This window comes from Manis javanica, chromosome 6 (assembly GCF_040802235.1).
Source record: "Manis javanica isolate MJ-LG chromosome 6, MJ_LKY, whole genome shotgun sequence".
Classification (NCBI taxonomy): Eukaryota; Metazoa; Chordata; class Mammalia; order Pholidota; family Manidae; genus Manis; species Manis javanica.
Window position 1 is genome coordinate 15,410,199 of NC_133161.1, and position 24,676 is coordinate 15,434,874.

The 24,676-nt window shown below is 42.1% G+C and overlaps 1 protein-coding gene across 1 annotated transcript in view; it reads left to right on the forward strand.

The window, feature by feature from the left end:
- DGKI (diacylglycerol kinase iota) overlaps nucleotides 1-24,676 on the forward strand; it is a 403,345-nt gene that overhangs the window by 372,843 nt on the left and 5,826 nt on the right. The window contains 3 exon segments of the mRNA XM_073238393.1: nucleotides 11,752-11,789; nucleotides 15,273-15,393; nucleotides 24,102-24,138. Coding sequence (XP_073094494.1) covers nucleotides 11,752-11,789; nucleotides 15,273-15,393; nucleotides 24,102-24,138 — 196 coding nt within the window.

Sequence of the window (24,676 nt, forward strand, 5' to 3'; positions counted from 1 at the left end):
TTGTCTCTTCCAGTCGGTTCCTAAGAAGATCAGCTCTGGATGTGTTACAGGAGGCTCCGGTGTGTTGGAAGCATTTTTGCTGTGTGACTGTTTGCCCAGGCTGTCTGCCACAACTACGTAGGCCTATGCTGTCCTAGAGAGAGCTGGGGAAATATCTATCAGTGCAGCTGTTTTTCTGTAATGAAAGTTATGAAGTTAACTAAATGCTTCCTCTGTTTGCCAGCCTTCTGTGTCCATTCCCATGTTCTGGGTCTCTTTTGGGTGCTCTCAGTTTTAGGGTATGGCTTTCTTAGCTCCATGTGATATCCCTTCTCCCAGTCAACTTAAGCCATGGAACACCTAGAAGCAGCGTGTCCCCACCGCCTTCCCTTTCCCAGCACTGCAACTTTGTTTTCTGTGACCTCAACTCAAACCGCATCCCCCTGGAGCTGCCCAGGGAAACGCTGGGAAGAGAGGACCTCATTTCACCACCTAATGACACCACAGTACTGTTCGGCAGTCCCCACAGCCAAATTAGGGGGCAGTGTGGCACGTGGCTGGAGAGAATGGACCCTGATAACAGCCTTTCACGTGGCGGGTTTATGTCCTGACTAGGCTATGGGTTAGCTGTGTGGTCTTGAGCAAATCACTGAACCTCACTAAGCCTCAGTTTTTTCATCCTTAAAGTGGGGATGATTTTCCTCACTTATTGTGAGGACTAAGTTAGAGGAGACAGGTCAAGCATTTAGCTCTATGCCTTGCACAGTTTATTTGCAAATATTCCCAAAAGAAAAGGATTGAGGAGGAGACTAACAGTGCAAGAGAGCAGGAGAAAGTGTCAGTGTCAAATAACTGAAATGGGAATGTATTTTTCTGTAAATAGACCCGATGTGCCACATTTGCAGGAACTTATGACATTGTTCAAGCCTACTGGATTCTAAGTTTACTGGAACTAGACATTGCCTTTAGGTTACAGGCCAATGGGTGGAGAATGACTCGCATCATTCTGGGCAGTGGTCACTAGACATGGTGGCAGCATCAGGCAAGGGCAAGAGCGAGGTCTTGGAGTGGGAGGCACCTCCCTGGCTCTGCTCTCTGCAGGCTGGGCAGTCTGGGGCAGATCATTCCCCTTAGGCCTCTGTCTCTTCATCCAGCGGGCTGAGCTGGCTGACATCTAAGTCCTCTTCTGTCCCACAGACTCAGAAAGAATACTGGGCAATTAATGACTTGAGGAAAAGCCACAAATGTCATCTTGAATTTTGGAAAGGTGTTTTGGAGACACCTGTGCCCTGCTTCCATGGGGCATGCATATGGATTTCTGCAGATTAGTGCCAGTCCATTATTTCTGCTGATGACAAACAACACTGCTATTTTCACACCTCACCACATACCCACCTTCTGAAAGGAAAGAAAATCAACTTTGCAAGTGCATAAACGCTGCAGGCAGCTTTCACACTGGTAGCTCTCTTTAACAAGGTAACAAAATTCATTGCTCCTTAATTATGCAGCTTCCAGCTTTTCTCCTGACAAAGCAAAGCTTATTGAAAAGGGACTTTGTAACCAGCCAGAATCCACTCAGTTTTGTTCAGTCTGGTGAAATTTCCATCCCCTCTTTCATCTTTGCAAGTGAAGGCAATTATTTCAGCCACTACAAAAAGATTAGAGAGGTGTTTATAAGATGGCAAGAAAGTCATTTAAACAATACAGTTTCTGTAGCTGTGTGCTCTGTCTTTGACTGTGTGCCCCTCTGGTCCTTAACCTAACTAACGCTGCAGGCTTCTCACTCTGAAAAAGTGTGGCCCACCCAGACCTCCCTCTTCAGGCATCTCATTTCCCAGTGATCTTTCCGTCTTTTCCTTTGTGTACACACACACACACACACACTCACTCACACACACTCACACACACTCATTCACACACACGTATTTAAGCCCCTTTTATCTTCAAGGAAGAGAAGTGATAATCTAGCCAAGGTTATATTCTGAAAATGGAGCTGCTGAGTGACTCTCGCTGGCCTCACGTTACTCTGATTCTTCCAAGGTATCTACAGCACCCCCTTCCTGACTCATTTCTCCCTACCACCATTTCAGACACCCACTTTGTCAAGTGAAACTGCTTTCACTTGTCCCTCAATGCCTCAGGCCAGCTGGTCTTCTCCCACATTTTCTGCCAACACAAATCTTACCTTTCTGAGAACAGTAACTTACAGCTTCCCTAGGAAATTGTCTCATTCATCAGTTTCTGATGCCATCAGGCGTGTGTTAGGGTGGTATGGCCGTAGACGTCTCTCAGTTTCTTCAGCTGTCAGGGGCTATGTGTAGATGTAAAATACACATCTGTTATTTCATAGATACTCTTCTTTCTTAAGAGTACATGAATTTCCAAAAGGAATGAAGGTGTAGTTTTCATTTTTTCCTCACAGCAACTGGACAGTAAATCTGCTCTGTAATAAATATCATAACAGATTTACTCTTACTGAAGCCTATTCTCTTTTATGTCTTATCTTTTGGGCAAACTTCAGAACTCATCATTTGTAATTCTTGCTTCTAAGGTACACTACTGCTTCATCAACTTAGCATTATGTTGAAGTGAAAGTGAAACCTTATTTTCCATTTCTCTGAAATAAAATGCTTAATTTTTCTTTGCTCACAATATCTGTCATATGCTGATATGGGGAGGGTTCAAAATTAGTGTTTTATTATATCTTAGTTACTATTACAAGTTATCTTGCCTGTCTTTACCCTTGTGAGTGAAGGAAGGCTCTAGAAATTACGGTTTTTTGCTACATGTGCATTTTGCTGGTGTATGTCCCTGAGTAACCTTTGCTATATTAAGTCCTCTTTGGCTTTACTTTTGTGTCAGTGAGGAGTGCTTGGCTAAACCTATTCTTCTCAGTGAAAGGCCTTCATCTTACAGAGTGTTCAGTGTGCTGCCAGGCAGCGATAAGGTACTTAGTGTCCATCCCGGTGACCGCATGACCCACACACTTATCATCTTTTTGAGCTCTAGGACGCACTCATTTGTACTTGGAGCCTGGCCTCCAACACCATTTCCCACGCAGTCTCGATGTTTGGTTAAAACCAATAACCATCCTTCACTTTCAGGCCGCATCAGATCTGCTTGCAGCTATCACTGAATGAAGTATGAGCACGCTTTCTGAACCTAAGTTCCTTTTAGAGGCCCTCAAGGACACTGCTAAAATCCATCAAATGACTTCAAGGAGACCTATCACAGGAGGAAAGCCGGAGTGACATGGAGGGAAGGGAATGAAGCCAAAGCTCTGATCCTATCTCTAAGATCCTCGGGAAAAGTCATTAGGAGTGAAGGCCAGCAGCAATTCCTCTGCTTGGCACCTTCTCCTCTGAGAGGCGAACAGGACCTTGTTTATTAGTTCTTCCATTTCTCTTACCCTCTCAGGATTATAGTTTTATCATCCAAATGCTGGGAAAGCAAAAACAAACAAAGTCTGTCCATCTAAATTCTCTCAGCATTCAAGGGATGAGGACTTGTGGAGAATACTAGATTTTTTTTTTAAACAGCGCTTACATTGTTCAAGTAGTTGATAAGGCACTAAGCATTTTAACATGTATTCTTCATGCAAATGTTAAGAAGTAGAAAGAGTGTCATTATGTACTATAATTACTTCTGGGTTCATGAATTTAGTCAGGTGTAGTTAGATTAAAACCCTTTACAGATATGGAAAAAATCCTCCCTATTGGTAAACATTTAATATTTATTGAACAAATTGAACTAAAACAGTTGATGGGGTTCTATAATGTTGATGCTAAAAATGAATTTCTATTTTTCTTGTTTTAATGGAATAGTTGGATATTACTTTAGAAGGTGGCACTATATAAAAAAAATGTGTTGACCCCCTACATCCAAAGGTAATACAGAGAAAACATTCATTTTGAGTTATATAGATTCCCATGAAAATACTTTCAAGAGCCTCTCTCATCCCTCTTGTGACTGTTGACACACAGTTTTACACAACTGGCTGAAAGTAACATACTGTGACTGTAGAAGAGCATGACCTCAATTGGTCCCTTAACCTATGAACTTGTCTTCACTAACCCAGTGCTCAAAGCAAATGAATTAACTCAGAAAATGTGTTTTAACATTGATCCAAGGCTTACTACAGATATTCTGGGAAGTAACACATCATTGCTTAGGACAGGACTCTGATTTGACCCATAATATAAATCATTCTTGTTTATTCGGATACTTAACAATGGTGTTTCACTACATCTAATAAACACCATTAGATATGAAAATGGTGAAAATATGAAAATTTCTTCAACTCCAAAACTAACTGCTAAGTGTAGCAGGAGCCAGTAAAGTGGGCTTTCTTCCATTCCTTAGAATGTCTTCCTTAGTCCGAGTTTGTAGAACATTGAGATGAAAGCCAGCTGGAAGACCAGATCACAAGTATCAACCAAGTATTAAGCACTTAAAATATTTCCTGTACTACAGAGTTTTCACTGGAAGAGGGAATATGGGTCAAGTGCAAAACACAATCCCTGTGCTTGTGGCTTAATTGCAGAGATGGGACTTGGACATGTGAAATGCCAAAGAACAAGTTCACAGCAACAGATAAACAATTGGGATGCTTGGGAGACACACCTGCACTGTCTGTAGCCAATTCCAGTGGTGGATAAGAGAATGGAACCAATTGCTTCTGGAGGGGCCACATCCTGGCTCTCTGGCAGCAAGGTGGAAGTTCTCTGCCAGGAGGAAACACTGGATAGAAGCTGTTTAGTTTTTTCTCCAAATAGGAAACCTCTTACATGTTAATGGTAGCTTCAAAAGGATTACTGCAGCAGGTGGAAAGAACCATACACATTCATGCTTTAAATTAGCAGAGACGAATTCAATTGAGGATCAGCTCTGTAATTAGAAACAAAATCAATTTATGTCTCCCATCTATGGTTATATACTCTGAGAGGGATTTGGCACGGGTGGTATCTGAGTATTAGACCACTGTAGCATTTAATGGTCTTTAGATGCCACCGATGGATGGATCCTAACAGTGATGAAATGACAAGGCAGGTGAGATGAGTACTCGGCCCCTCCAGTCCGTATTAGACAATGGAGGAGAAGCTGGTGGGCAGGTGGGCAGGATTACCTGGCTGGAGAAGGGAAGAGAGGAGGGACAGATTCTTCTATCACATCTGTTTATTAAGGAGAGACTGGGGAGGAGCCCACCTTAGATAGAATTCCTACTTCAGTTCAACAGGTATTTGTGGTCTGCATAGTCTTCTGCTTGCCTTTCCTCTTCCTGCTCCCTTTAAAAGCTGGTCCTTCAGCAAAGCAGTCTGCAGTTTTCTTTTGCTGCTGAGATATTCATGCCATAAAGCGGATGGTATTGTATGCAAAATACACTCCCATAGGTGATGCAGGGAAAGGCAATTTTCATGGCATTTTCCCAAACTAACTGAGAGTCAGCACCAAGCCTCTCACTCAAAGCATATCACAATGCAAGTGTATGATGTGACAGATTGTGTTTTCCAAAAACAGCCACAGTACTGTCTCCCATCCCATACATTCTTCCTGCAACATGACTTTGACATTCTTTTCATTGAGGTATGGGGTCTGTGTCTTCACTCCTTGAATATGGGCAGACTTAGGCCTACAACAATGGAAGTGGCACTGTGTGATTGCCATGGCAAGGTGACTTCCACCAGGCTCTCTCGGGATGGTTGCTTTTGAAACCCAGTCACCATTTTAGAAGGAAGCCCAAGCAGCCCATGGAAGCCCACATGAAGAAGCAAAGCTCCCAGCTGAAGCCCCACCCAGTTACCAGTCCCATGTGCAATCATCTTGAAAGTGGATCTCTGAGCTCCAGTGAAGCTGCCCCAATCTGATACCAGATGGAGGAGAGGCAGTTTCCACTGAACCCTGCCCAAACTGCATATTTTTTAGGAAGAGTTGTATTTGTTGTATTTTCAAAAATATATATGGTTTTGGGAGGAGATTTCTGCTACTCTACTCATGCTGCCATCTTGGCTCCGCCCTCTCCAAACTGCATGTTTTTTAACAAAATAGGTGTGTTTTAAGCCACTGTGTTTTGGGATGGTTTGCTATGCAGTAATAGAGAAGTTGTACAGATGTGTGTGTCATAAGAATAATCTTGAATATGTCTGATTATTAAAACTCCTCACTATTTTAGCTATTATTATTAACAACTTAGCACATGTTATTAGAACCTTCTCTTGGCCTAGATTAAAATACAGATGGCCTTAGAAATACCTAATTCCTCTTCTCTCTCACCTCATCTTGGAGTTGTTTAGTGTCACTATGTGAGATAATATCAAGTACAGTCATTTTCATGAGCTTCTCATTTATACCTAATTAGCATACGACCACACCATTAAATATTTACATTACCTTTACTATGTTTGACAGTTACACTAAATTCCATTTTGGGGAACTAAGCCTTTGCAGTTTGTTGCTCATGTACCATGCCTGAATGCTTGCAAAATAGAAAAATTGAACAGAATTTATCTGATAAGGAAAATAACAGGAAAATATGTGCAGAAATATGTATTTCAGAAAAGTAGGCTCTTGGGCAGCTGACAGTGCAAGCTTTCTGGTGGCTAAGCAATAAGGAACTTTGAATGAAAGGAAAGTATGAAGACAGCAGTAGGCTCCGATCAAGGGAAACATGAACATGGCATACGCCACAGATGTGCTCGTTATTCAGTATTCCCTTTGGCATAAAAAGATCTGGAGCTTAAAGCCATCCATTGACTTGACTTCATTTGTATGTGATGCATTCATGAGACTTTTACTTGGGGTTGTTTGTTTTAATTCATGCCCATCTGCCTCCAGGTTCAGCAAAGGAGAAGCAGCATGGCAGAAGGAACCCTGACCTAGGGGTCAGAAACAATAAAATGAAACAAAAGTGTAAAAGAAACACATACAAAAAACCCCTACAAGTCCCTCCGTATCTCAGCTGGATTGCTAACCTGTGTGACCTTTGAAAAGTCCATTTATTTCTCAAGCCTCTTTCCTCATCAATGAAATGGGAGGGTTAGACCTGACAAATACAGTTTTGGGAAGTAGAATATGGCTGCTTCTGAGGGCATCATTTTCGGTTGTTCTTACTGCTTTGCAGATGAAAATATTTAGGAGTAAAATATATGCAGAACTTGGCAAAGCCAGATACATATTTATGATTCTCAATGAGTCAACTGATTTCCCCCCACTGGTGCTCCACAAGGCATTCTTTGTTTAACAGTTTGGTTTTACTTTTCATTTTTTTTCTTCCACAGTTTTTTTGTCCACATCATTTAGATGACTGCCATCATTATTTAAGTGAAAAATTAACAATTTGGCAATAGAATGTTGATTTAAGAACTGAAAAATACCGCAGAACTTGAGAAATTAAACTTTTTAAATAGATGTAAGTGCTCAGAGTTGACTCTGTTTTATATATAATATAGTTATTTCATTGATTTATTGAGAATCACAAGCGTATTATGTGGCTTTGCCATGTTCTGTATATTTTCTATTAAATATTTTTGGCTGCAAAGCAAAAATCATTACCTTAAACCACCCGTTTGGAAGTAATCCCATGCCAAAACATAGAACTGTAATGGCCTTAGTCTAACCTCATCTCCTAGATGAGAAATGGTTCTGTTCCTGTGTAACGGAGTTAAAAATATCAGTATCTCATGGTATTCTGTAAGAAGACTGTACTGGTCAGATTCTCTGTTCCTTGAGATTATTGGCAAGGCAGAGTTTCAAAAGAACTGGCTTTCTCTTCAGTTGCTTCATAAGAGAACCAAAGCTTGGTAAACTAGCTTGCCCAAGGTCATAGCTAGTTAATGGTACTCACAGAACTTATACCAAGCAGTCTGATTCCTAACTCAATTACAATATATCTCTTCTGATTTTGGACTTCTTAACCAAGATGTGAGTTTCCTGAGAGATGGAATTTGTTCTGTACAGTTATATCCCCAAAACCTCAAACAGGGCCTAGCATGGACTTTGTGGACCTGTGGACTGTGTTCGTCCTATCCTGATTCCAGGTGGTAGCCAGTCTCTCCTTCTGTGCACAGATGTCTGAGGATATCCAGACTCTTCGAGATCCCGGTTTAAGAAAGACAGACTGGGAAGGAAGATGGAGCTTCTCAGTTCCAGCTTTCCATCTTGGGATGTTTACTGGATAGCAATTTCTTGGAAGGAAAAATAAACCATTTCATATGAGCTAATGATTCAACTTATAACCCCTAAAAATGACACGCTTCTCAGTTCTCTACCCCTTTACTTCTCTAACTACATAAGTTTATGTGATTTAATTGCCAAGGAGACTAATTATTCATCTAGTCGATAACCTTTATGTCCCATTGCTAATTTGACTTTTCCTGTTTCTTTGAATTTAGGAGCATTATTTCCTTAATATGAAAGATTTTTGGAAAAGGCAAGAGAGCAAGCTCAGAGCTCAAGAAATGATAAAGAATAATACTGTCATTATAACTCATTATTTGTTTTTAAGCTTAGTTTTTCAGAAGGCTATTATCTGGAGTGGAATACTAATGGATTCAAGCTTTCTTTATGCACAGGAAATCTTTAACAACAGTGTTCATAGGGAAGGGCATTAATCAGGAGAGAGAAGTAGGCCTTGTGCCTAATAATGTTTGCATAATAGCTACCCCTGGGTGTATTGCTTGACTTAAAAATAAATATTCATGCTTACCATCTCCATCCAGTACAATTAGAAATTATTTGTGGTTATGATTCTGTTACATGATCCTCAAACCTGCCCATGGGGACTTTAAACTGGGTGGCTGTTGGAAACGAACAAACATAAATAATAATGCCTATGAATGACTCCAGGGTGGAAAATTGAAAGAAGCTACAATATGGGCAATCTGGAGAAAAGGAGCTAAGAGCTGGGAAGAGAGGGATGAAATCAAACTGGCATGCTTATGGACATTTATGTGCTGCGCTGATGTCACTCTTCTACAGTTTCTCATCACCTGCAGGATAAAATCTGAGTGCCTTATCGTTGACCTAAAAAGCACGCACTCAAGTTGACACTGTGACTCTGCAGGACGTTACCTGAGGCTTGATATTACACAGCTCTCTGCAGCTTCCCTTACACACCGCGACTTGCAACTTCTGTGTCTTTGTTCATATCCTACCTTCATCTTACAAAGGTTTTCCAAATCTTCCTTGCCGATTAATCCCACTTATCATGGAAGAGTTGACCTAAAGTTTTCCTCCTACAAGAAATCTTTGAATGCCACAGCTAGCCAGGAAGTTTTCCCCCAGCGTCTTCTATTTTTCTTCCTTTCTTTTCATTTTAGTGCTCCTTAAATACACTGTGTCCTGGGGAATTCCTTCATTGTCTTGATTTATTGCTTACATGCACCAAATTTTATTACACTGGTACTTTAATGAATTCATTTTTCTTTTCTCTCTCCTTTATATTTTCTCTTTTTTTCCTTTTAATTTTTGGAAATGTTTCAATATGATCTTAAAAACATAGAAGTATGCTGTTTTATATTTCTGTCTGTGATTTTTAAGCTCTCATTAAATGCCCCCTGGGGCAATTTCCCCAATCGTATTTCTCTCCTAATATGGATATTCTGTTGTATAAAGGTCCGAACTGATTTGTTCTCCCAGACATGTAGTTGGTAATATTTTTTCCTTCCTCTCCCTCCCTGTCCTCTGATGTAGGGTTTCCATCTTGGGGTCAAGCACCATCCCATAACGGCTCCTTCATTTCTGCTTCTCATCTGATGGAGTTGTATTGACAGACGTGTCTGTTTGACTTCATACACTGACTTTACCCTTATCGCTAGGCTCCTTCTGAAGTGTCTGTCTGTATACCTTTTTTATGCACAGTCACAAAAATACTGAAACTACCCATTCTGCTAATTTATCTATGAAGCATCTTTTTTGGTTTTATTATTATTAAAGAGAGATGAGTAGGATGGCTGTTAATCTTGTTTTGCAATTAAATCTTAAACTTAATTATTTAAAATTTGTATCTGGTAAGCTACAGAGATTAGAATAAGGTTCCTTCCAGTGCCTTCTTCCCAACACTGTAAGCTGGATAACCTATAGAGACAATGTTCTTCCATTTTCTTTGGCCTCACAGAGCCTAGCAGAGCTCTACATGGTGAGCTCACAAAGGGCACGGACAGAGGCCTGGACTGGACCCGGGGACTTGCATTACGGTGGGGACTGGGCCACTACTGGCTCTGTGTCCCAGGAGAGTCCCCCTACTCTGGGCTCCAGTACCCATCTACAATATGAAGAGTGAGACACATGTTTTCTTAGGCTCTTTTGACATATAACATTTTATTAATTGCCTTTCTGTTGTTTCTATCTCTCTCCCATTCTCCTTTTTTCTCTTCACGTTCTTTTCAATCTATTCAACAAGTAATTGTGCATTGACGATGTACAAAGCAGTGTGTCAGAGCCGCCGGGAGATGAAGATAGCATATTGCTTACTGCTTATTATGCCAGGGGAGCATCCTTTCCCCTCCTCCCACTCTCCTTTCTCCTCCCTCTCCTCCTGCTTCCTGGCCCTTCCCTTGCTCAGCAGCCCCCAGCGTCCCGCTTCTGTTGCAGGGCTTCCACTCGGATCAGAGGAAGGCACTCAGCACTGCCCCAGGAATGAGTTTAATGTACCTCTGGTCCTTTGCATCTGGTCATCCAGGGCTCATAAAAAGCTTGATATAAAAGCTTTGAGGGCTTTGCTCAGTGGCTGTCAAGGGCTCCATGTACTTTGAGACATGATACTGAATTTTTGGCCAACTCTATGAGAGACTAGTCAAACAGGAATAAAATGACACTTTGAAAACTCAATTATTTTCTTCTAGATTTTTGTGACATTGAAGCCTTAAAATCTATTTTTTGAGTAGTTTTTGAATCTAGATTATTTGTTTTTTCTGAAGGGACAACTTCCAACCTAATGTACGTATTCCCTTTAGGAACCATAATGATCATTAGATGTGTACATATTATTTTTCCTCTTTCATCAGTAGTATTTCCTCATTTCTCTTCTACAAGCATACACTTGCACTTCCCCCTAAGGCTACATATTCTTACAATGAGTTTAGGTTACCTAAGACTCATGGCATTCTTTCTGTAAGAGTCACCAATGAATTAGATGTTAAACATGTTGTTTTCTTCAGAACATAATTAAAATATACGTGTTTTCTCTATCTCTGGTCCTCTTCATTTCCATAGCAGTAGGTATTTATTTATCACTACAAAACACACCAACAAAATAACTGGTAATTTTTTGAGCCCTCAGAGGACAAAGAAGGAGCCCAAAAGATGGGAGTGCAAACAGTCATGACTAGGCACTGGCTCCGCATCAGTGGATGAGTTAATAACATTTGTATGATTTAATTAATCTTTTTAACAATCCTTTAAGATTTAAGCTTGCTTTGTTACAGATGTGGAAATTGAGGCTCAGAGGGGTTAAATGATTTGCTCAGTGTTCCACAGCTTATAAGTATCAGAGCTAAGATTTGAACCCAATCTACGTGATTCCACATTGCATGTTCTCTTTGCTGAACCAGGTCTACAGGGATCTCAAGAAGGCTCTAGAATGATGTATGTGATGGGTGCCTGGGTAGAGAAGGCCTTAGTCTGTTCCAAGATCCAACCTTCGGCCTGCTTCTCCTTCCCTGGTTCCTTCCCCAAATGTAGACTATGTCTGGGAAAAAAAAAATGGATCCAGCCCTTTGTAATATTTTAATGAGAGGGTCTTCTACTAATGGGACATCTCTCTTTTGTCTTTCACAGCAATTTTGCAGGCAGTAATAGCTGGTGATCTTATGAAGGTAAGAAATCTTCCTACCAAAACTCTTGGTGATTCTTTCAGAACTTTAAATCCACACCATTTCTCACCAGATTTTCATGATCCTGTATGTCATTTATCATCCCTCTGCCTGTGCTGGCTGAGTAGAAAAAGGAAGGATGCTTTTTAAGAATTGAGCAGGGAGGATGAGCAGACTATTCCCAGGATTCTCCACATTTCCTGACAGCAAAGGGTTTGTGCAAGGGCACTGTACTGTTTCCTTGTTAAAGTGGACTTGTCCCAGGATGAAGTGCTCCGTGCCTGGAATTCCTGACCTCCAGAAGCTGGTATTCACATTTTAAAGATTTCTTTTCAGACAGGTCTTGAAATGAATGCATCTGTAAGAATTATCTGGACAACACCCAGAAATGCATTCTCCAGTCCACAGCCTACATTTCCCAACATGATGACAGCTTTGTACTTTGGGGGTCACAGTTAACCAAAAGAAGATATTCTTTCTGATCTGGTTGAACATTTCAATTTGTGCTTATGTTTTCTGCTCAGTTTAGTTCAGGGGAGGGAAGTGGTCCCTGCTGTTTCTAAAGTGAATGCAAATTCTCAAGTCAGACTTCCTGGGTTCAGATCTTGGTTCTGCCGTTCACTATATGTGTGACTTTGTATAATTATTTAATTTTCTCTGTGCCTCAGTTTCCTCATCTGTAGAGTGGAGTTATAATGTTGCCCCGCTCTTTGCTTAATGGTGAGGATTGAATGTAACCCTGCGTGTAAGGCTCCTAAGACTGTTCCTGTTACATAGAAGGAACTCTAAAATGTTAGCTGTTGTATTAATGTAGTGATAGTCTGTTTTTTTAGTAGATAAATACGGAGGAGATGCAGGTATTGTTATAAAGTAAACTATAGTCCACAAGTATTCTAAAAACTCTATTGGTCCCATATCATTTTTGGGCACTAGGACTTGTGACTGTCCATATGGATCCTTGTATCACCCACACTGGCATTGCTTTGATCTATAACTTCAGCAGCTGCCTAGGGGCAGAGGGTCTGCCTTACCCATCAGCCTATGGAGTATGGTGCCTTTGCAGATTGTGAAACCAAAAGCCGTAAAGAAAACTGCAAAGCACTGCCCTTGAATATAACTTCTTTTGAGGTACATCTGCTGAAGAGACTGAGAAACCTCTGTGCTACATTCTGAACAGGTTGCTAGCAGAAAGCAAATGGTGAAAAGGTCGCAAACATCTCAGTTAACTGCCACCTTTAGACACTAATTCCTGCAAGCAGTGCTGATGCCACTGTCTAGATCATAGTGTCCCTAGGAATTGTTACCCAGAGCAAAGTGCTCTAAGCAGCATGCCTGTGAGTTCAGTGCCGTTTCCTGGATTGAATGCTATCCTCTGTTCCTTGCAAGGCCTTACATGGGAAATAAAGGTATGAGGAAGACCTGATTCCTGCCCTTGCCGAGCTTCTAAGCCAGAAAATTTTGCAAACTACCATACTTTCAAAACCTTTTCATTTTATTTTACATATACTTTTTTTAGTCTAAGGAACAGATTTTTCTAGAATCATGGCCTATTACCATGCTTCTTTTGTACTTAGTAGAGAACAGTTTGAGATATGGGAAATCACTACATTCAGCCTATTGTCTTATTACGTTCTGTTATAATTATTTTCTAAATGGCTAAGAAATGACTTAATAACACCTTAGTTACTGAGAGGTGAAATATAAGGGCTTAAGGTTTTTCTTTTTCCCTCTTATTCTTTTCTTTTCCTTCCCAAGTATTTTTCTTCCCCTTTTCTTTCTTCTCCATCTTCTTTAATTCCTCTATTCCATGTAGAAAGCACGATAAATATGAAATATGAAGCTTGTTGTGTGTGCATGTGTGCGTGTGTATGTATGTAAGAGAGGGAAAGGCGGGGAGAGGGAGCCAGCCAGGGAGAGCTGGCGAGCAGAGAACAGAAGACCCAGGCGCCAGCCCAGCGAGAAGGCTCCTGGGAGTGGCTCCCGTACAGCAGGGCTGCATGAGAGGCCCGTGTCCTCCTTAATGTCATGGTGTCTGTGAACACCACGGAGGCGGACAGGAGGCAGCTCCCCACCTGGGTCAGTGCTGCTCTGCTGAGCCCGAATCCTTTGCGGTTCCACCCACAGAGAGGGGGAGTGTCATTGTAAGCCAGGACGTTACCAGAGTGGGGTTTTCTTAGATTTTTGTGGAGAACTGGGAGCAGCTTCTGTCTCCTGCTCCACAGTTTGGGGGTGGAAGTCCCATATGTTCCCGACTCCCATTCAGCTACTCCTTTTTGATCTATTTCCTAGGAAGTGTTCCATGACTTTTTCCATCCCCTACCTGCACTTCCCTGGTGCCCTGTGATAACCTCACCATGTACCTCCTCCCTTACAGTGTAATTCTTTATACATGTTTGTCTCCCCCATGGACTGTGAGTGTCATCTCCGAGGTGAGTGACCGAGTCCTGGTCATCTTTGCCTGCCTGGCAGCTGGCATAGAGCGGGTCTGTGGTTGTATTGAATGAAAGCATGAGCTATGAGTTTGTTCTCTTTGACCTTATGAGGTGTGTGATTTTTCTAATAAAGTTGTGTCATCTCACCTCTTTTGGTGGCAGCCATATTCCTTTTTCCCATTACCTGCTGCGTCATTTGATGACTGTTTGTACTAAAACTACCTTTTAGAAATTCCAGAAAGGCTCTTCTTGCTCTGATATACTGAAGTTCAGAGAACAGGGACCCATTTACACTGTTTATAATAGTCAGTATTTCATGAACTTAGACCATATCCTCCTTTAGCCACCTCATTCTCAGGCTGCAAATTTCCGTGTGTATTTTTTTCCAGTCTGTTCTCATATTTTAGGTATTTTAGGTATCTGCCATGTCATGTTAACCCTTTTGGTTGCTGCCCCACAGAACCTCTCGAACCTCATCAGTACGTGCTGGACGGTTAGCAGAAGGCACATAGGCTGGGCTGCAGAACTAGATGAAGGGAGAGGCACGTGTGTGTGTGCTTGTGCGGAGTACGTGCACGGGTGCAGTGGTCTCGTGCAGGAAGATGGGAGGCAGCTTCTGTATTAGGTGTTTTCATCAGAGGTTGGAGAAGAACTAAAGGACAGGTCAGGAGCTTAGGTACCAGACACCAAGCTGTTCCTGCCATTAGCCTTTAGTCATTCTTTCACTCGAGAGAATGCTGAGCCAACATAGGGGAGTTTCTGTTCTTGTCTCCACTATTTACTCCCTTGGGATAGAGACCAGTGCACAGAAAAGAAAAGTAAGCAGTACTTCAGCATGTTTCAGTTCCCTTGGTCTGTTTCATACCCACATACCTCCTCTGGAGCTCAGTGAGACGCTGGCTGTAAACCCAGGAACATTAATCACTGACTTTTCTGTGTGTCCTCTGAGGCTGGAAACATTTGTGGCTGGATACATTATTGCTATTTTTTCACTGGTTAGCTGTGTCCCTTGTTCCGGATTCTGCCTGAGCTTCTTCTCATGTCTCTTTTTCAGCTAATAGAAAGCTATAAAAATGGAGGCAGTCTGCTAATTCAGGGACCAGACCACTGTTCACTCCTTCACTACGCAGCTAAAACCGGCAATGGGGAGATTGTGAAATATATCCTTGACCACGGTGAGTAGGCGCAGTGAACCAAGGATCCCTTATCCATGAAATGGGTTGAATTTTCCAAGTTGACATTTGTCCGACTGTCCTCCGAACAGTGGACGTGCTCTTCAGCTCTCAGCTGACCCTCCCTGCTTATTCAAGGCAGTGGGGATTGCAGATCACAGACACATATGGGTCACCTTAAGCAAGAAATTTATAGTAATAATTTCCATAACAAGGTTTTTGCAGGGTACTTTTGGGCTGATTCATTAAAAAATAAAAGACAAAAACAAATGCGGAATGGCATAATGTGCTTTATTATCTTGGAAAGAGCTTTTATGTTTTGGAAAGTTAACTGGTTGGGACCAGATTAACTGATCCATATTCATAGCTGATCATTATGAGAATTTAATGGACATCCTTTTTTCATCTTTCTAGTTTCTCATTATGTCTTTGCTGTTTGACTCTCATTCATCTTTTCAACTCCCCACACTTTATCCTCTTTGGAAGTGTCTGGTACTCTCACATCCTCTGTGGTGAGCTCATTTGCTGGAAGCAGCATATACTAGCATCTTCCTCTGATAGCCCTTTAGAAGCATAAACACATGGGATGAATACCAAATCTTGACCATTACTTTCAGCTTTCCAAATTTATAGTGTTTCTAGGAATAAAGAACAGGAATAAAGGGGGAAAAAATGCCTAGCTTGGCTGTTTTTGAGGGAAGAGTATAATAACCTCTGGCTCTACTGAATATAGGGGCACAGAGATCTGGAAGATTTTCTGTGAGCCCCAGCAGTACCCCCCTTGCATCCAAATTCAGGTTGTGAATACTAAGCATATTAGTAGACTCTCATATTCCTTTTTCTCCTTATTTTATTCAATTCAGAAAATGAATCTTATTATATTCATTCATTCATTCATTCATTCAACCATTCAACAAATATTTGTGGACTGCCCAAGAGGAACTACCTGTTATAAACCAGCATACACAAAAAATAAAACACAGTCACTGTTTTTCAAGCAATTGTAGGCTAAAGAAAAAATATATGCAGAATTAAATTTTAAGCCATCACCTATAGATGTTTTAAGTCCTATTGTAGAGCCATGAATAAATACATAGCTACAGTGTAACATAGCCACCATGCCAGATGCTTATACTAAACACATCCTGTCATTTAATATTTAGAAGGACCTTGTCAGGTAGGTATTGGACTCTCAGTCACAATAGACTCACTTTTCTTTGTCTTCATACCTTCTTGTGAAAAGTTCGCTTGAAACCTTGGCCTGAACAATGGTGGCAAGAGTGGTTGAGGAAGAGGAAAGGGTATTAAAGGAGGGTGGCGGTCATGGGAGTATCTCTTTCCCCTTGGAGGCTGGTTGGATAATCCCAAGCCTGTCTGCCCTAGGAAGCCTCATAGGTAAACTGTGTTCTTGGCACTGTGTCTGGAGCATTATCATCCCATCTCCTTCTCTGACCGTCCCACCTCCTGCCAATCAAAACATTCCTTCTGGGGCAAGACTTGCAGAAGCAATGGTGGCATACTTTCTGTATCATACATGTGGCATACATACCTCCACCAAAAATATAACAGGTGTTTTCTCTTTCCCAAAATGACTTTTCCAAAAGCTGGTTAAAGGCAGAACCAAATGTTGGGACCTATAAAGTCACAAAGCTTGTGTGATTATTTTTCTCTTAATAGAAAAGATCTCGGTATTTCTACTGCACAAAGTTCAGGTGAGCCTTAGATGTATATACTGCCGCTTTACTTGCCCTCAGCTCGGGTTGACATACTCACGGTTGCTGTCTTCTTGATCATCCTCAAGCCTTTCTCTCCAGTTTTGCTTGGCCCTAGAGATTGAATGTTTGCTTACATACTTGAGGCTGCTCAGTACTCACATACCGCTCTGGAGTTAGGTGAGACAATGGCCATCTATCTGAGCAATGACACAATTTAGAAACCCTCCCTCCCCCACACCTCTCCTAAACAATAGTTCTACTGACCCACCCTCAATTCCTAGGATCCTCTGTGTGTCAGTTATCTGCTGGTGTCTCACTTGTTCTCACTCCTGAGGCTGCACCAGGACGGACTGTCACATGTGTGGGGCTCGCAGCTGAGATGGCTGCAGTGGCCAGGACACCTGAGTCTTTCTCTACACCTGGTCTTTCATCACAGGCTTATTCATGGCCTTATTCATGGTCCTAGGGTTCCAGGGGGATGAGAAAGGAAGCTTCCAGACCATCTGGGGCCAGGCTGGGAAGTTCTGCATCATCTCTGCAGCATCTGTTAACTAAAGAAAGTCACACAACTGGCCCCAACTCAAGGGATGGGGAATAGACCCCAGGGCTTCATGGAAGGAGCAGCAGAGAATTTGTGGATGGATTTCACCTACCACCTTTCCTTACATTCAGTATTCTTCAGTTGAAAATGATGACCCTGCCTTCTCAATATTGAACTCCTCCCTCTCCTGGGAACCCCCGGAGCTCTGCTTATGTATTTTCCTTTGGTTCTGGGCCTTAAATTTGCTTAAGAAAAACGATTTAACTTTGCAAGTTCTTGAACAACAACAATTTGCCATTTTTTAGCATTAAGTATGCCCCATGCAATATTTAAGACATAATAGAAACAAACCCCCAAAGCCCTGTCTCCTGTTGAGTCTCCCCGGGGGTATGAGTGGTGAGGCATGCCCTCTGTTACTCTAACAGCATAGATTTTCAGTCCCCTGCCACTTCTGTTTCAGCTGCCTTGAATTATAGAGCCTCTGAAAGCCCCTGTAGTTCAACCTCACAGGGCTTGGAGTTTCTAACCTTAGGTGCAGATGGGTGCGCATCTGAAATCCAGCCAGCACGTTAGTCTCCTGGTGGGTGACCAAAGCCTGACATTCCAATACTGCACTAGTTTCTTGTCCATCCCCAGTGACTTTAGCAAAGATGAGCCACACTGTATTGTGGAGACTGAAAGAACTGAAGGATGCAAAGAAATTTTTTAATTTCTTGAGGGGAGGGTGCTGTTTCCAGTTGTTTTTGACTAGATGTTGTAGGTTTAATATTTATGCTGATAAAAAAAAAACCCTTGAGATTCTTGTGATCACCTCTACTTCACTCACAGGCAACCAGTCCCAGGGCCACAGAAAGCATCCTATATACACTCCCTGCCTCAGTAAGACCCTAACTGGCCGGCAGGCACCTGAGACAAAGGCTGTGGAGATAGTGACACACAATCCACCTCTCTTTTGTTTGAAAATAAAGTCTTATGCTCTGTGATCCCAGGATCACCATATTTTTGATGGATGGCAATCTTTAACCTTTTAGTACTATAATGGATGCTAAATTGCAGTTGATTTTTATTGAAATTAGTATTTATCAACCTGATAGGCATTGTCAGTTTCATTCTTAACATTGACCTGGTTATTTCTATTTATTCAGGAATGTGGATGTAAAAGCTTCTGACATAACCAGCCTAATTCACCTGGTTCCTTAAGAGCTAAGAACTCTGCTCAACCATTTTTATTGTTGTTTTTAAAATATATCTTTAGTTACTGAGGTGTTAACCTGTGCATTTGGAGATTGAAACTATCTTTGCAGGACCATTCATCTCTTTTAAAATTAGAGAAACCCCTTTCAATGATAGTATTCTTGAAGACAGGGACAAGTACATGGAAAACATGACCCTCTCCTCTGAAATCATCTTCTTAGTGTGATCTCTGCCCAGTGAAATAGTCTCTCCTAATTTAATAATGATGATGACTCTGGAGTTCACCTAGTCTGAGAAGGAAAATTGCCTTTTCCAAGAGGCCTCAGTGAGGCTGGGGTTTTGGGATGTACATCTGACTAGGGCTTTGTATTAATAAATTAGCATCAGATTTTCAGTAGATAGGTCTGATCATTTTGAACTCATGAAGAATAGAATGAAAACTTTGTACTGGGCCAAAGATGGAGGGATCCTCCCTAATCTCAAATGCTGCATGTCTCTTAAAGTTTTCATTTTTTATGCATTTTTTAAAACTTGGTTCAAGTCTCTCCTGTGGCTTTATGTGAGAGAAATCCTAAAAACTGTTCAAAAGATCTGGCTGTTAAAGGTGCGTTTAATGACAAGGGTTCCCAGAAGTCAGTGGGCCCTTTCCAAGGTGCAGGCTGAAATTGCATGCGGCTTCCTTGCGCCTGCACCCTTCCCCAAGCAGGCGCCTCTCTCCTCTGCTGGGGCCTCTCCACTGGTTATTTATGGTGAGCAGTGGGGTCTACAAGCAGGAGGACCCCCATGAGCAGAGGTCGTGAGAGATTAGTTATTCTCCCAGACACCACAATCAACAATGTATTTCTCTTTTAAGGGTCTTTGAAAACCAGGCTTGGGAGCTGGGGACATGGGGTGTGTGATATGCTCTGAAAAGCACAGGAGGCTTGGATTTTTCTCATCCTGCATCTTCTTTGGGAATTCTTCTCTCAAATACACAACCTGCTGCTTTCCTTTGTGAAAAACTGGAATTTGGGCGTTTGGAGGGTTGAAAAGAGAATGGAGGAGGAAGGGAGCTAACAATTCCACGGGGACCGGGTGGAGCGGGAAGGCTGTGGAGGGATCCCAGCTGGGATCCCCCAGTGGTTCCTGCTTTTCAGCTCCTTTCAACCATCCTTTTTGCCCGCACCCGCCTCCTGTGCTGTACCCCCCCAGAGACTTTCGTGTTGTTTGGTCTTTTACCACCCTGCACATTTTGCTCTTTTGTTTTTATTCTCCCCACTCCCACCCCTTTGCCCCCTACCGTGTTTCCTGATAGAAATCTCACTCATGCATTTCCTTCTTGCTTTCAATGGCATATTTTGTCTTCTCTCTTTTTCTGCCTTCAGTCTTTCTTTTTTTTAACCCTCACCCCCTTTTCTGCCTCTGGGCCCCAGAGAAACGACCACCATCCCGCTGGGATGGGATGACGATGCTCTGAGAGTTCCCAGTGCTAGCTCTCCCCACATCTGTGCAGCTTTTGTCCTGGGGCAGAGGAGGATTTGGAATGGTCTGCTGGCAGCGTCAGGGAGACTAATGGGAAATGAGGTCTGGAGAGAAAGGCCACCGGGAGGTGCAAGGAATAGCTAAGGAGATTGGATGCCTTGGTGCTGGAAGCGAATCACAAGATGCACATGACAAAAGACCCATCAGATATAACAGAAGTCCCACACCGATGAAGTTGCGTCGGCCGGAAGTGAGGTCTCCTATGGAGCGAGCCCCGGGCAGCAAGCTGCGCTTCGAAGGCTTGACTACCTACCAGCTGTTCACGTTCTTTTGTTGGGAGATTTGTGACATTGGGCTTCCTTTTTGATTCTCTTGCCTTCACCCCAAATACGGATGTGTGTGTCCCCTCAACATATTACTTCTTTTCCTCATTCTTCAGACAATTTCCCCTATGGGACAGTCTTTTGAATCCATGTTCCATTTATGGATCTTTCTTTGAGAATAAATACGATACTGGCTGGGATCCACACCAATTTTATAAGGTCTCTCATTCATGCAGTCAGTAAAAAATTAATTCTGTCCCAGGCACTTTTGAGAAAAGATGGCCTAGTAATAGTCACTCCTAAAGGTTATTGTTTGAAGTGCTTTCTGTGTATGAATGCATTTCTTCTGACAGCAGTGCCACACGCACAGTACGTTCTCTTATATCCATTGGACAGGTAGTGAAACCTGAAGCATAGTGAAGTTAGGTTACTTGCCAAAACTCATACACAAATGAAGATGTAGTCTCTGCCCTCTCCATTCCTACAAGCCCAGCAAGGGAGATGAATGAAACATGGACCAACAACCACAGTGTAAGGTAGTCTGACAGGAGTGTCATGCGCAGGGATCCAGGGACAGCTGGTACAGGGCTGCTCAGATGGTGATCATCTTCCTCTGAGAATTTCATGAGAAAATTTGCAGCCATGTCCCTTGTAGGGACATATCACTTGTTTCTGGTGCAGGTTAGTGGCAGGACAGAGTGTGAACATCGTAATGAGTCCTGGGAGAGACAGGGAGCCGGAGACTTCCCTTTACATTCAGGGAGCTATCATAAGCTCACTGGGGATATTGTAATGGAATTCCTTCAAATTTCTTAGGGGAGAGGACATGGCATCTACCGTCAGGACATATGTATATGTAAAATATAAAATAAGCCCAAGCCCAAATATTCACCATTGATCAATATATTGAAAGAATTCTATCATCTTTATTTTTTCATTCTCCTGTTCTCTCCCTAACTAGTGAGACTCAAATGAACTTTCCAAAAATCATAGATGCCATTTTCAAGTACTTTTTCTTTCAAGAGAATTTTTGTGGCTGTTGTTGATTATTCTTATTTCTCTGGCTGCCCACCTCCAAATCTTAACATGAGTGCTTCTAACCTGCAGAGGATACTGTTAAACAGCACAATGTACCATTAAAGATGGAGCTCCCTACTGCTGTGGGGACTCAGCCGGCTGCCACCCCTGCTGGCTCAGTGGCTACCTGCCTGCCAGTATTCAAAACATTCTGTTCTTCTGTGGCAATGTGATTTAATGGGAGGATAAAGAAGGTTTGGGTTAAGTCAGTCTATCATTCTGGAGCCATCCCCAAAACCTTTAACTAGAGTTTCTTTAGATATTAATTAAGAGCAAAAGGATCTGGTCTCAGTATCAGCACCTGTCTCTCACCTCTGTCAGGGGCAGAGGATTAAAGGGAGAGAAGGGGGGTGATCAGCAGCTACACCAACTGGATAGTCAGCTCTGGAATGTTCTGGGTGGGCTGCATTTATCAGTGATTCTTATCAGACACTGCTTTCAGAGTGTGAAGCAATTGCTGTTTGAGCGCAGACTAAACTGCTTCAGTCTGCATGGAGGCTGGGACCCTAGAGACCCCCCCATGGGCACAGCTCAGAGAGTGCTGAATAAAGGAGGAAATGGGTCAAGGCCTCTGTTGCCTAAATATTTGTGCAGTGAGCAACAGTGATGGGAAGAAAGCTACCAGTGAGGCCAGGCTACTGGGGGTTATGGAAATCCTTTCAAAATGAAACACTCGAAAGGTTTGCTGAAGGTGACAAGAGCTCTTTAAATGGACCCCCGGGCGTGGTGAGCTCTCTTGCTCCTGCCCTTGTGGAGAATGGCCTGTTAGCAGCTGAACAGGCCTGGAGGACATGGTTCTCAGGACATACAGTTTGAGCCAACAAGTGGCTTCAAATGAAAGTGAGAGTAAAGTGGTCCTTTGATGTCTCTTTCCTTCACTAATTTCCCAGCATCTTGACTTTGTGCCCCCTGCTATATTATGTCAGAGAATCGGACACCTAATAATGCCTAAACTTTGACAGTGATGAGTAAGACAGACATTGCAAGGGAAGATTCATCTGGCCTCGATGACCAGTAGATGTGAAAGAGGAGGCCAGGGTGATGCGTTTGCTCCTGCACGATCTGGAGGATTGTGAGGGTCCCATAACAGCTCAGTTATCTTCTTGGCCAGTGACTTTCATGGATGGAAAATCCTAACCTCTTTTTCCCTTTCTTCTTCTTATATAATAATTAATCACATAAGAAACTTTTCAGTGATAATGATAATCAACAATATAGAGAGCAGATCAACAGGATCATATTTCTAAAGACTGAAATGCTTCAATATCTAGAACCGTGTTTGGCATTTTCAAGCACATTAATTCACTCATTCAACCAAACACGTAAGCATCTGCTTGACACCGGCCTCTATGCTGGGCACCAAGGAAGGACACAGTGGTGGAGAAGGTATAGGCCACAACTTCGAGGGGTTTACCAGAGTCTAGTTATGGAGAGAGACAAATCACCAGGTGATTTTCAATATGGTTTAAGTTTCACGATCAATAGGTGATTATGGCAAGGTGGTCCCCACTTGTCTGGGATAGTCTCCATTTACATGATAAATTATATTACCTTCCCAATTGTCAGACATAGGGTTAGTACACAATGTGAGGAACATTTAATGCAATATTTGGAGTGGGTCATAGAGGGATTTAAGGAGGAAATGCATCTCAGCTGATACCTGCAGACTGACTCAGGTAAGGGATTTGCAGGGAAGATTGGGGAGAGGCAGTGGTCCTGAAGCTGGAAAGGTGGGCATTCCAAGCAGTGTTTTCAGGTTGAATGAACTGATTAGTAAACAGATAAAACATTGTGAGTGCACAAACTCACAGAACATTTCAATTCCTAATGAAATATCTGTAATCATTTGCTGTGCATACATAATATTTCTTCCAGATCTTAGAAAGGAAATTTTATAAAAAATAGAATTTTGCCCTATTGCTAAAATAAGGGGATCAGACTGGATAATACCTATGGTCTCTTATACTTTAACATTATACCCCACCAGACCCCATCTCAAATAATCTGCACTAGAGAATGAGCAACAATTTTTAAATCCCCCCTGATTGTCACCTTTTTCCCAAGGTAGCCTCTTAATTATTTCTTACTTCAAGTTTCTCTAGTTCAGTTGATTTTATTTCTTCACCTTGACTGGGAGCTTCTTGAAGGCAGAGGCTGTATTGTTCTTTTGAAGCTTCCATTCTGCACATTTTGGCTGATGGAGATTGGGAGATTGGTGAGAGGGAAGCAGAGGAATCCTTCCTTTTAGGGGGTGGGAGGTTGTCTTATTATTCCTGTCACCAATGGCTCTTTTTTATTCAGCCTTCCAAGACAGTTTACTTCCGTGACTAGAGATTTTTTTGTTAATGATTAGTTTTTTTAACTTATTTTTGATGGGCATCTTGCTTTCCTCTTATTTAGGACCTTCTGAATTGTTGGATATGGCAGACAGCGAAACGTGAGTGTTGCCTTTCATTACATAGTCAAGATTATTTTCCTTAGAACATATCTAGGAGAGGAATGCAGTCTATAGGTCATATAAGAGATAGTTTTATTGTTAGTTTTAAAAAGTCTACTTTCAGTTGTATTTGTAACTATGCAGGGCCATTCAAAATCAAACTACACAATAAAAGTGGATGACAAGTGTCCTAATAACTTGTATGCACAGTCATTGCTGTTCATCACGTAGAGCTTCCTACAGTCAAGGTACTTCTGCACTGGTGCATCTTGGACTACTGAGAAGACTAAATAAGTACACTGACCTTTATATTTACTCTGTCTTAACTGGAGTTTGTAAGAAAATGAAACACTAATGCCCCAAACGATCCTTTGTGTTTAAGGAAACCTCTCTGCTGAGTCTAGGAACAAGTTGTGTACAACCACTGGAGAACTGCAAACATAGTAACTCCTGTCATTTTCTTGTTCCGTATGTAGTTCAGATGAGGAGCCAGAGTTGAGAAAGCCCACCTTCCTGGGATGGTCCCCAAACTGATAAT